At 39.7% G+C, this 13,652-nt stretch overlaps 1 protein-coding gene across 3 annotated transcripts in view; it reads right to left on the reverse strand.

Moving 5' to 3' along the window:
* The window catches only part of il1rapl2 (interleukin 1 receptor accessory protein-like 2), a 457,851-nt gene that overhangs the window by 127,410 nt on the left and 316,789 nt on the right, over nt 1-13,652 (reverse strand). For all 3 annotated transcript variants that reach the window (XM_044205048.1, XM_044205049.1, XM_044205050.1), the window contains exons 5-6: nt 4,751-4,937; nt 4,502-4,655 (exon numbers count right to left, since the gene is read on the reverse strand). In XM_044205048.1, the coding sequence (XP_044060983.1) occupies nt 4,502-4,655; nt 4,751-4,937 (341 nt within the window). The remainder of the gene's footprint in view (nt 1-4,501; nt 4,656-4,750; nt 4,938-13,652) is intronic.

The following is a 13,652-nucleotide window of genomic DNA, read 5'->3' on the forward strand; positions in this document are numbered from 1 at the left end:
GTGTTAAGACTTCAGTAGCCCAGGACAAGCAGATACAATGAAGCAAGCCTTCATGTTGAACTGTTAGTCTAGACCCAAGAACATCCCAGGACTAAGCATTGACAGTATGAACAGCTTTGTAAACACTAGCGATTACCCCAGCTTTACAAACCGTACACTTCCCTTAGGTGCAGCAGTTAATTAAAAGCTGTAAATGTACAGTACGAAGCTTTGAATGGAGAACATTGAGAGTGTGACATTTAGAACAGATTTTTCCTCAATCTCAGAGCCAACTTCGTCTATTTCCAGCACTTCTTTTCAGCTAAGTGTATTTTACTGGAATCAACATTATAGCCAGCAGCTGATCTGCAGGCTCTGCCTGTGTCTTTACTTTAATCTCCATTTAATGTTGAAAGCACAGCGATGAAACCTGCTGCCAAGAGACACAGACCTAACTACAGGATCAAGGACAGAGATGTTTAGCCAAGGCCTGGCACACGCTGACAGATGTCTTAGGGGCTGGTTCCACTGAAACATATTTACAATGTAAGCGTGCTGTCAGAAATACTGTGCTGAAGTTGAAGAAATCCCTGTTTGCACCATGTGAGATCGATGGATCCTTTACACCAGCAAATGTTGCTGCTAAAATGCTGAAGTACCATGACAGTAAATCTTATATAAATCTGTCAGTTTTCTTTTGCAGCTAGTCAGATGTCAAACATGCACATACACACAGGTACACACGCATATTCATGCATGCACGCCCACACAAATCTTATCGTAGGTCATGAGCATTGGCCTGGAATGGCCAGAGAATTGGCCCTAAGCTCTGTGTGTATGTGTGGAGAGAAAAGAGGCAGACAGAGTCAAAGATCTAAATGTGGACAAATATAGAGAGGAAGGGAGAGAGAGACTGAATGAGGAAAGAAAGTAACGAGAGTCAGAGAGATATTCTGGCTTCTTAAACAGGATGAGATAAATTGGCCTCACAGCGGTTGGCGTGTGCAGCATCCAGCTGACTCACACACTCGGTTCATTCATGCTTATATTGCATCACCGAGTTAGTCTATCCCCACATGTTAGCTTCCCAGCTCATTTCTGTAACTTATCTGATAATGAACCAAAAACAACACAGGTATATATATAATGGAAGGAAAAAATTGATTAGCATGTGGAGTTTAGCCGCCTTTTTAGGTAGACATAAATCTTGATGATGTCATAATGTATAGTAAGAACAATCAAACTGATGTAGGGTTTTTCAGTATGGTCTCATTATATTGGTTGTGGTTTGCCTATTGCCACTAAATTACTGCGCTACGTAAATTCAGACTGATGACATAATACATCTCTTTGAACATATTTGCATATTTTGTCTTACCCTTGGAGCATGAGATGTACCCACATCCTGTCTTTAGAAATCAGTTTCTCGTGTCTATTTTTATCCTCTACGACATGATTCCCTTCCTGACTTCAGGTACCTGGAATTCGTTGTATTGTGTCACCTTGGCAACTGCACTATTTGATATGTAATGCAAAATCTGCATTGAAGAAATGAGTGCTGTGTTAAACTTATTCCCACAAGTTATACTAGATTTTGTTCCAGGGGTTAACGTACATAGATTAATTTGGCTACCTCTGCTAATAAAAGTCAAATCCTCTGAGAAAGAGGACTACAGGAGTACTGGACCTCAGTTTCCCTTTACATCTTATTTCCTTTTCATTTTCCTGCATGTTTTTAAATATATTTTCCACTGGGATTTTGGACAATAGAATAGAATAAAAATGTTAACTTTATATGTTCTAATACTTATTCCATCCTTTGAACTCTTGCTGTTTTCAGTAAAGCATAGTAAAGCTCTGCATGCAGGAGAAAAAGAATCATATCGGATCACAGTCTTAAGCACTGCTTTAAGTACAATCCAAAAGATGTTCCAATGTGACGAGCCAACAGAAACAATTTCCTTAACAGTACTGACACAATAAATTCATGGTGAGAAAATGTATAATAGCTGTGATTTCCCATGTTATCTTCCTCCACAGGAGAGTAGATAAAGGGAACTGAGGAAATGTGGTTCTGAATAATTCCTTGACAAATGAAGCAATGTCTGTTCATATCAACTCCACTACTAAGAGGTTGCTGTACATCTGAACCAGAGCACAAAGTGCAAGATGAAAAAGACACTGACTTTGGTTCTAGGATTCAAAATGAAAGAGATATGGAACACTAAATGCAAGACAGCATCCTCTAAAGAGTGTTGTTCAAGGCATATCCACTTTCATTCTATGCTGCTTATCATGGCACATCACATTATGTCAGACTGAGATATAGGTTTTTATGTGTGTGTGTGTGTGTATGTGAGGGCAAGCACTGCCAAACACTGTCCGAATGTGTGAAGCAAAGGCGGGTGCATGTTAATGTGTGTGTGTGTGTGTCATAGAAAATAAGCACAGTATGTTGTCATTGGTCGGAGACATTAACATGCATATTGCACATGGCACAACAACAAGCAGGAATGTGCGCACAGTCAAAGAGACTGCAGCCCACACACTCACACTCACACACACACACACACACACACACACACACACACACACACACACACACGCACACACACACACACGATACAAAAGTGCAGATGGAAGTCAGCTTAGACATTGCAAAGTGCAAATGTTACTATTGAGTCAAAGTTAAGAAGCCACTGGAGCTTGAAACAATGTATGTTTAATCTGGGAATAAGACCAATACAAATACACATTTGATGCCAGGAATGTACTCAGTTGTCTTAGGGTAGATTTGTATTGTGCATTCAAAGAAACTTGAAAAGTGCTGTAGTAATGATGAACGATGTATTGCTGAGTCCAGGCATCTGTCAAAATAATGGATGCTCTGGAGTAAGTGAAAGATCTATTGCATATAATAAGCAGGCAGAATACACATTCTTGCCATATTTAAGTCCACTCTGTTTCTTTGGTGGCAGTCAGTTTACCCAAAACCACTCTGAGTGGTGTATTGCACATATAATTAAGAAATTCTGCAAAATCAAAGTACTTGAATTGATACCAAGTACTGTTCGCATGTACTGTCTGTGTTCGCAAATATAATATATATAAATCTAATATATTATAATAGAATATTTTCATTTTTACGTGGACGACACCTGGGGAAAATCACAATCATGTCACTGTCATTATCTGCGTTGACCGGGTGAAGTGCTGGCTGTCCCGCAATTTTGTGTAGCTAAATGACAATAAATCAGAGGTCAAAATATTCCGTCCCGCAAACTCAATTTACTGCAACCATGATAACCTTGGCATTCTGTCAATATCTGGGACAGATAATTGACTCTGATCTCAGTTTTGATGCTCAAGTCAACAAGGTCGTGCAGTTCGGCATTCTCAACAAAAACATTTTCTATCCTTTTTAAGTCCTGAGCTAGAGAAAGTTGTCCATGTTTTTATTTCATCCCGTTTAGACTACTGTAACTCAATGTTTTCATGTTTAAGCCAGACTTAAACATGACTCTCTTGATTGCAGTTAGTCCAGAATGCGGCAGCGAGGATCCTAACAAATTCAAGGAAGGGTGACCACATCATCCCTGTTTCAGCCTCCGTTCACTGGCAACCAGATAATTTCAGAGTTTATTTCAAAATTGTACACTTTACTTTAAAGGCTACATTAGGCCTAGCCCCAAAATAAGTCTGTGAACTCCTGACCCCTTATGAGCAGGACCGCAGCCCGAGGTCCTCTGGTGAGGTTCTCCTGGCTGTTTCTAGGTCCAGGTTAGTAACTAGAGGCGACAGAGCCTTTCTGGCATTAGGGATACATTGGCTGCGTTTCTTTAGTCGTTCAACATGCCCTCGTTGATTTCCCCTCTGCACTTGCCATAGGGGGAATCCCCGGCGCCATCATAAGTGTTGTTCCATTTCTCTGAAAAACGAAAGTGAACTTGGCGAGATCGACCCTCGGAGGGCTGAGGGAGCGAGTCAACAACAATGGTCACTCCAGAGGTATATCACGCACAATGCATCGCAGATGTGCATTTGGTGCAAGAAAATACATCCATGGTTAGGTGGCAGTAATGTACATAAAACTCCTGTTGACTAGTTAGTTTCTTTAGGAAATCTCATTGATAGCTTGATATTTTACTGAAAAATGCCATATAACTAATTGCAGTTAATATTTACTTGGATTGTTGTTCAGCTTGTGTGATTTCTTTATTCCCAACATCATCTGTAAATGCATGGAAAAATTGCTGTTTTGCAAGATATCATAAACCCGTAGAAATAATAGTTATGATAATCATGATACAGATCACAAACAAAAATGTCTAAATCAGAAAATGATGCAACCAATTACAAAGTGTGTGTGCTGTTATGTAATACCAAGGGCTGAGGGGAAGTTAACTCCTAATGAAACGCAGCCATGTTCTATAATTCACATTTCTGAAACCACAACACTTCAGTCCTTGTGACATATATTTTCTTTATGGGACCATCCATCCATCCATGCACAGTGTCCTACCTGTCACTTTAAGTTGTGTGGTCCGCCGCACCAGTCTGGATCCATATTGTAACTCACAGGTGTAATTTCCCCCGTCGCCCTCCTCCACCTCAGGAATCCAGACGTGTGTAGTGTTAACTGTGATGGAGCTTCTCCATTCAACCCGCTCACACTCCTGACAGGAGACACAGACTCATCAAGTTACAGTACAACAGTCTATAGACGACTTAGATATGGTTACTCAAAACCTTTTGTGTGTGTGTGTCTTACCTTATACCAGGTCATCTGTGGTTGCTTGTATGGAGCCAAATAGTCTTCTATATCGGGACAGGTGATCATTTTGCGTTGGGTTATCTCAGCTTTCTCCAGATGGCGGATTTTGCTGCTGAAGCATTTTCCCTCATCACTCTCCTCCACAGTCATTGACATGGACACTTTCATGCAGTATGTCGAGTTCCTGAACAGATTACAAACACAACATTGGCAAAATGTTGTCATCATGTTCCTTTACTGACATTAGTAGACTTTCAAAGTTCCAGCCGTGGCTGTGAACTACTCAACATCACAAAAATAACATATATATGCAGTTTGCATTTCTAAAGCTCAAATGAATCTAAGTGGATTTGTTTTGAGCAAATTTCTTTATTTATCCAAGTGTTAATGACAACAGTGACATGAGTCATTCCTCCATTTGTCCAACACTGGAGCTCTGTGTGAAACAGTGTAAGAGCTGTTTTCATGGTGAAAGTATTGGGTAGACCGTTTGGCAATGTTGTGGGTATTTTGGTGAAATTATAGGCCCTCCGACATCTCAGTTTCTTTGACAAAATTGAGGGAATTGGCATCCAGAAGAAATTACAGGTTGTACAACCTCTAACACACAAACAAAACACCATTTCATAACACATAAAACAACTTTAGGCAATATCGAGGCAATGGTGTATTCCTTTTATTGCATGTAACCTATATTGCCCATTAAGGCTTATGTTGAAGGATCAGTCTTCATCCCAGTTGAGGTTAAAAATGTCAGGATTTGTCCAACATGACAAATAGTAAAAGTTGGTGTTTGGTTTTAGTAAAAATGACCAGTATATTTCTAACTTAAAGAAACAAAATATCAGTCCTCATCATTACTGAAGTCCATTGTCAATCAAAAGTACAAAGTCGGCTAACTGTACTCATTACCTTTGTGAAGAACATTAAGTCAGTCAACTCACATGGCAATTGAAGCTTAACACAGAGAGGTGGGGCTTAAAAAATGCTCTTTAATATCAAGCAGTGGTGGTAGCTGCAGTGTTTTCAAACTGAGCAAGAAAGCAGCAGCATGGCAGAGCAACAGAGTGTGCAGTGCAATGTCGCCTCAAATTGTCAAATGCTGTGTTGAAAATATGCTGCAGTGAGCAGCACAATGTGTCTGCCTGTTGTCTGTCTGAGCCATTTTATCTCCATAGGCCTTTTCCCACAGACTTTTCCCACTCTGACATGCCATGGTAGGAATAACACAAGTGTTACTAATACCATTAACGATGGCTCTGGTCTATGCAAGTGCCCAAGCAAGCCATGACAGCCATCATTAATTGCATTATTTACACCTGTACTTAAATAGGCCTTATAGGCTCAAACTTTCATGGCAAGAGAGATATTCTGGTATTAAAACTGAAAAAGCCGCAAGTTTCAGCATTAGAGCTGCTTTAGAGCCTTCATTTTCTCCTTTATAATGCTAGTTGTCAATTGTTACCTGCCCATACTCATATCCCTTTGACAGAGCTATCTACCAGAGCCACTGTGCTGAATGATGACGATGACTAATACTACGGCCCAATTCCATACTATATGCTAATGCTAATTACACACTAAGCAAATGCTGACAAAATGTTTGCTAATGTGTACAGAACAGAGAGTAGCTAGTAGCTAAATTTTGCTTGCTAAATTAAAAGCTACATGAATCTATGTTTTTTTTGTTGCCAATGGATTAATGGACTGTGTAATATGAAAGGGACGCACACAGAGAATTATCACCTGACTCTGCAGTTCCTGTTAGCGCTAGCGTTTTAGTTCAGTTATTTGTTTTTTGCGTTTACAGAGCACGACTTTACTGTTTAGGTTCACTCTTGCCGCCCTCATTAACCTCTTTTCCAGATGTAGCAGGCAGCTGTTTTTTGTGAATAAGCTCTTTAGCCACTGTAAGCTACCTGCCCAGGACCAAACAGCAGACAGACAAGTTAGCACTTAACACCTAGCTGGTGAAGATAGCGGAGCATTTTGCTGCTAAAGCGCTAGATATTTCCCTCAGGAATTAGTGGAGACCAAAACAGAGCTAAAAGGAGAGCGAATATTTGCCTTACATTCATCAGATACCAAGAGACACGACTCCAGATAAATGCTAATGTGGCTCCATGTCTGCTGGATGTGTAAAACTGTTTGCTAACGCTAAGGTGCAGCTCTTAATTGGATCAGGTGTGCAAGAACAGAGCTAGAGCAATAACTTATAAGACAGGCAGGCTCTATGGACGGTGTTGAGAAAATGTGAGTTGTTATTTTTATTGGTGCTATGTTGGAGGTCAGAGGTCGTAATGTCAGCAAGATATCACACTATATCCTGCTGTTATGATGCTACATGTGTGACAGAGCCAGATAAGCCAAATCATCTAATGAAATAAAAAGAACAAACTTTGTTGTAATGTGTATGATGCAATGTGTTTTTAATATCATTCTGGATTTGTAGTCTTCAAATCTGCTCAAGGTGATTGTTATCGTCTGTTTGTGTGTGTGTGTGTGTGTGTGTGTGTGCGTGTGTGTGTAGGCTTTGCTGTGTGTGTTCTCCCAAGTTCACCTCCAGACACAAAAGACCACATTGATCTTTCTCTCTCTCTCTCTCTCTCTCTCTCTCTCTCACACACACACACACACACACACACACACACACACACACACACACACACACAGGACTCACCCATTGTCCCCTAACCACAACCTCTCATCTAAGTGGATCCAAACCACTTATCCCATCAATGTTCTATGTGTGTGTGTGTGTGTGTGTGTGTGTCTTACAGGGGACACAGGAATGTCTTTAGTCATTGACCTAACCAAGACCACTGAGCATTGAACTAGAGGCCTGGAAAGCCTTTTTTTCCATCCATCTATCTCTCAGTTTCTCTCCTTGTCACCAATCCATCTCCAGCCTACAGCATCTTGTTTTCTCCTCCAGTGATTCAGTTACTTTCTCCTGTATGCTCCTGTGGCTCTCTCTCTCTCTGTCTCTGTCTCTGTCCCTCTGTCTCTTTCACTAACACACATTATCCAGCCTTTTATGAACCCTTCACATTTATTTGGCCTTTTTTGTGCTCCACATCACAGCCCGTGTTAATTTTGTCAATAAAAACTATGACAAAAAATATTGAAAACAAAACTAAAATGAAATGAATAAATCTCCGGAAACCTGAACTATGATAAAATGTATTACAATTGTCGAATAAAAAATTAAAAAACAATGTGAAAGACAGACAAATGAACAAATGGATTGCTCTTTTATTACTCAACAAGCTGCTTGCATCTGTGGAACCATTCATTGCTCCTGATGCCAGCAAATGTTAGCTAATGTTACCAGTTCTTGGACTAAATGCATTCATTCACATTCAAAATAAAACAAGAAAGCAACAACTGGGACAAACCACACAAATATGCTAGCCAGCATGCCAACATTTACTAAAACGTAAGCTAAGAATCAATTATTGCAGGTTTAATGTTATGTGACGTTTTAGCTGCTCAGGTTAAACCCAGCGAGTGAATGAAATTTTATTGAACAACACAGGACTTGACTCTGAAGTTCATAGCCAAAATTTGAGGCTTACTTGTCACTTGCAAAACAATGACTTTGTCCCACCTCTACTTGAAAGTAATACAGTTTATTCTGTGCATTGATGGGCTATATGACTACATATGATGCTTGTGGATCTTGACTCATGTGGTAAACTTGGACTATCAAGACTGGTGTGTGATGAAATATCTTAATTCAAAGCGATTCAGATCCTCCCTCGCATAGGCATTGACACAAACACACTCACACATCCAAGAGCTGAAAGGGATTTTATGTTAAAACATTCTTTTATCTTGTTGCTTTGATGATTATGTTCTATACATTCATGCCAGTAACGCACATTGAACTGAGATGAACTGAAGGGGGGGGGGGTTAAAACAGCTTTCTCTTGTTTTTCTCTCTGCTGTGTCCTTCTACATTTTTACATTGTATCAGCTTTTGCCATGGTCTCTCCCCCTCTGCCTGTCCAACCCAGAAACCAGAAGCCTAACACTAAATGGTAAAAACAGCATCTATGTAAAGAAGAATATATTATGCACATCTCACTATAAACATGACGATTCAATTAGACAAATGCAAACGCTATGTCAGAAGCATTTAGTCCATGCTGTGCTCCTCTTACAGATGCAAATTGTTTGTGTGTGGGTGTGTATTCATATCTGCCTCTGTGTGGAATACACACAATTCTTCGGTTAGTATAACGGCCCTGAAGTAAAAGACACTAGAGTATTAAATGTGCTATGCGTTAGAGCTACAAGTTGTCTTGAAGTTGATAGTCAGCGGATAGTCATTTTCCCATCGTCAATTACCTGTAAGGCAAACAAGTAATATCCATCTCTGAATATATTTGGGATTATTGGAAGAGGAGCAGTCACTAAAATGAATATCCGACAGATTCAAGCGAACCTTGATTATATTCCTCCCACACCTAATAATGTTCATGGCCTTTGTTTGTAAGACTCTGGGAAATATAGGAAATCACTAATTAAAGCAGAAGCAGATGGGGCAGTATGAAAGACAGAGGGTGTAGCAAAAAAGTAAAACTGCATCCCAAACATCTCCTGGATGCGTCAAACATCACAGCCGTTGCAGTGTATCTGAGGTTGGAACTTTCCTTTAATTGGCTTCTTCCCGGAAGAAATTCAGTCAGCTTTGGAAATCAAAGATGTTTGAAACAGATGCATCATTTTCCTTGCCAACAGATGTATTTTCAGCATCCTTCCCTGATTTTACCTTCCTCTGTGTGATTTTCCAGCAGACGTTTGATTACATAGTGTAATTTGTCCAGCCAAAGCAGTCATGATTGTCCTGGAAAGTGAAACTTCACAACTCAAACCACTGTATGTATCCCAAATATTTTAAGATTTTTTTTTGACATTTCGGGAAATACACCTCTTTGCTCTCTGGCCAAGAGTTAGATGAGAAGATCAACACCAATTTCATGACGGTATGCTAAATATAAGGCTACCAAGCAGTGGCTACAGCCAACCAGTTAGCTATAAGCTAAATGGAAACAGCTAGTGGCTCGATCCGAAGGTAAGACAATCAACTAATGAACACATCATTTCTATTTTGTTTAATTCATGCAAAAACTGAGGTGTAAAAACGATAAATTGGGATTTAATGGGGGGGTTATGTGCTAGTAGCAGCAGTTTCCTGAAGTCAACTCAAGGTGACGACAAGACTTCAGGAAGTCACAACAGTCAGGCTAGCTGTTTCCCCATCTCCAGTTTTTATGCTAAGCTAAGCTAACCAGCTGCTGGCTGTAGCCTTATAATAGTAGTAGCTTGTAGTGTACAAGCATGTCAAGTCAAGTTTATTTATTTACCCAATGTGCTTCAAAGTAAAAAGCAAGCAAGCAAAAAAAGAAATTGGCAAAGGTCATACATGACAAAAACATAAGATAACAACATATAGGCTAAGATAAAAGGTATTACAATAAAAAGGGAATACGATTAGAAGGTATTATTATTATTATTATTATTAAAAGGGAATAATGATGATAATAATACTGATTATTATTTTTAATACAAATTTTACCCGTTAACCACACACATTAAACCTAACTAAAAGCTTGTGAAAAGAGATTTGTTTTTAGTCTGTAGCTACTGTTGCAGCAGACCTTAGTTCATGTGGTAGAGAATTCCAGAGAGTAGGACCATAAAGACTGAAGGCACCATAAGCTGGTAGAATTGATTCTAGGTTCAGTGAGGAGACCTTTACTTGGTGATCTGAGGGATCTGTCCGGTGTGTATTCAGTGAGCATGTCAATGACGTAGGAAGAAGCTAAGCCATTCATAGATTGTCAGCTCTCAACTCTCAGCAAGAAAGCAAATAAGTGTATTTCCCAAAATGTCAAACTATCACTTCAAAGATTTTGTGTTTCTGGAAATACAGGGGAAAAAAAGAAAAAAAGAAGCTATTTAATTCCATGTTTGTGCCTGAGCCTTTATGGTGGAGCTCACTGAGAAGGACTATTAGATGGTAAGCGGGTGAATATGAAATACATGTACATGTAATATATTATTAAGAAGGTAGACCTACAGCAAAGAAAGTGTGGTTTAAACTTCACTGTATTCTTCAACTATTCCACCGCTAGGAGTTGGTCTTTGTGGTGAAATTCTAAGAAAATTCTTCCAATTGTTTTCTACAAGTTTCCACACAAATGATACTAAATCCCCCTGAAGATAAAAGCTGTTAACGGAACATCTCAGCCCTTCAGACAGCTGCTAATGTGAATAGCTGAGGAAGGAGGAGGACATTTATGTGGCACAGGAGTTTATTAAGCAGACAAGAAACAGAAAAATGAGCAATGATCTTGAAATGCTGAATAACAGAGTTAATATAGTGCTACAGATTAAATTGCTCAGGAATGGTTTTTATGGTGCATCTTGATCTTATTAGAGATGTGTTTGCATTCCATAGCCTCAGGTTTTTTAAATTCTCATGAGGCGTGCACACTTTGCAGGCCAACAAAGCAGCATTAACAGCGCTGGTGTTTATCGGGATCATTTATGGGACACAAGTCCACGTTATTGGCAATCTAATCTGTTTTCAACAACCCTATTTACTGTACCTAAGCTTGCCACTATCGGTAGGAAATAAAGTCTTACTGTGTAATTGAGAGAGTTGTGATAAGAGGACTATTGCACCCACACAAAAAAGGTATTACGTGTGTCAGCCTGTAAGGACTGCAGAAATATTAAAGGGTCTGTTCACTCAATTAGCAAACAAAGGGGCTGCTTGTTAGGGATTTTGAGAGCCCTGATATCACAAAATGTGACACAGCCAGTTGATTTTAGTATGGGTTGAATTGTGCAGTATTGCACTCTGCAAAAACGTAATATTATTAAATGAATAGTTCAACATTTTGGGAAATGCGCTTATTTGCTTTCTTGCCGAGGGTAAGGTGAGATGATTGATACCACTCTTGTGTCTATACGGTAAAACTGTACTGTAAACTTAGTTAGTTTAGCATAAAGACTGGAAATAGGCAGAAACAGCTCCAAATTTAACTAAATCTGCCCACCTGCACCTCTAAAGCCCCAAAATGAACACCTCATATATCATTTGTTTAAAGTGTAAAAACATCACACTGTGATTTTAGGATTTTAGGGCTTATGTGTGGGACTGTTTCTCAGCCAGGCGCAGTTAAACAAGCAAGATATAACGTGTCAATAAGTGAGTTTTAAAGGTGCTGGTAGTCTGATTTGGCTTCCTTAGATCAGAGCCAGGCTAGCTGTTTCCCCCTGTTTCCAGTCTTTATGCTAAGCTAAGCTAACTGGCTGCTTGCTGCATCTAACTCTCAGCTAGAAAGCAATTATGCGTATTTCCCAAATTGTCGAACTAGTCTACTAACTCTATAACATTCTTATACTGTACAGTAAATGAGTGAAAGCGTTAACAATATACATCAGGCGTGTAGACATTTTTGTGCCCAAACATCACGTTTGCTCATTGTTACATTGTCGGGAAATTAACTATTTGTGACAAATTCTCTCTCATGGTTTAATAAAAGTGTGGCCTTTGCTTCTCTGTGCTGGACTCTGGTAACAAACCTGTTTTGGCATTCATGCCTGACAAATAAATTTGGCCTGACTTGACAATTTATTGCCAGTAAAATCTGTCCAGTAAAGCTGCATCCTGTCTTCCTGAAAATGAATGAGGTGAAAAAAGAGATTTAAAAGGTGAAAGGAAAGATTTGGGGCTGCTATTCTGTGTCTGATGTGAGTGGCTGACATTCATAACCCTTTTGTTATCAGCAAGTTTCTATGTTAAGCTCAAGCCTGGATACATACACACACAGTATTTGTGTGTGTGTGGTCTGCTGTGTGTGGCTTGTTATTTTGTAACATGGCTAAGAAAGGGTACAGTTGGTCGCCTCTATTTGCATTTGAAGACAGTTATGAATAAAACATGAAATCTCACTTACACAGACACACTGTATGTGTGTGTGTGTTCATGAGTCCCTATGTGCATCTTTTAACACAAATGAGGAATGTGCTACAGTGCTGAAACAGATGTCAGGTGTGAGCAAAAACATGCTTCAGTGCAACTGGCAACGTGACTGACAAATCAGCTGAAAGGAAAGCAAATAAAACAAATTGGAATTACATTAAATGCTGTTAAATGAAAACTGCTTCAAAACTATACAAAACATTCTTTACTACAAACTATGACAGTCTACTAATTGCATTAGTTTCCCCCCTTTTTTGGAGTCTTCATCTCAGAAGTTCATGTTCAAGGTGAAAGTACTGTTTGAGGCTATCACACTGGCACACAGACAGCATATGTATTGAGGCTATTATGATTTTTTTCATCATTACACTGATCAGAATTTGATGGGATCGCTGTACATCTGTTACAGTGTCCACAATCACTTGCAAAGTGTCCTCAAGCAGGGCAGCAACACTCCAGGCGCTCTGTACTTTAGCTGACCGCTACTATTATTCATATTCATATTCATACTACTCATATTTGCGCACTTTGCGTGTGTGTGTGTTTGTGCTTGTGTCGGAGCGCTCTCCAAAAAACACAAATTCCAATTACCTAAAATGCAAAATGAGCCATTAATTAATCTCCAAATCAATTTGTAATCCACCATATCCTCCCCGTCAATAAATCAAGCCCACCCTCCCTGCAATTACCCTCCTATGATCAGGGCAGGCAGCTGGAGGGTGCGCTGAATTATGGCGTTAATAGAGGGGGGTGTATCCTGGCCAGCAGGCAACGTGTTTATACCTGGACGGAGCTGCAGATTAATTTGACTATCAATCTAACTAACAGGCAGGGAGAGAGAGTGTGGACACCTGCACATGCTGAGACATTCTCACACCTACACACACACACACACAC

The sequence above is a fragment of the Siniperca chuatsi genome, linkage group LG8 (genome assembly GCF_020085105.1).
Source record: "Siniperca chuatsi isolate FFG_IHB_CAS linkage group LG8, ASM2008510v1, whole genome shotgun sequence".
NCBI lineage: Eukaryota > Metazoa > Chordata > Actinopteri > Centrarchiformes > Sinipercidae > Siniperca > Siniperca chuatsi.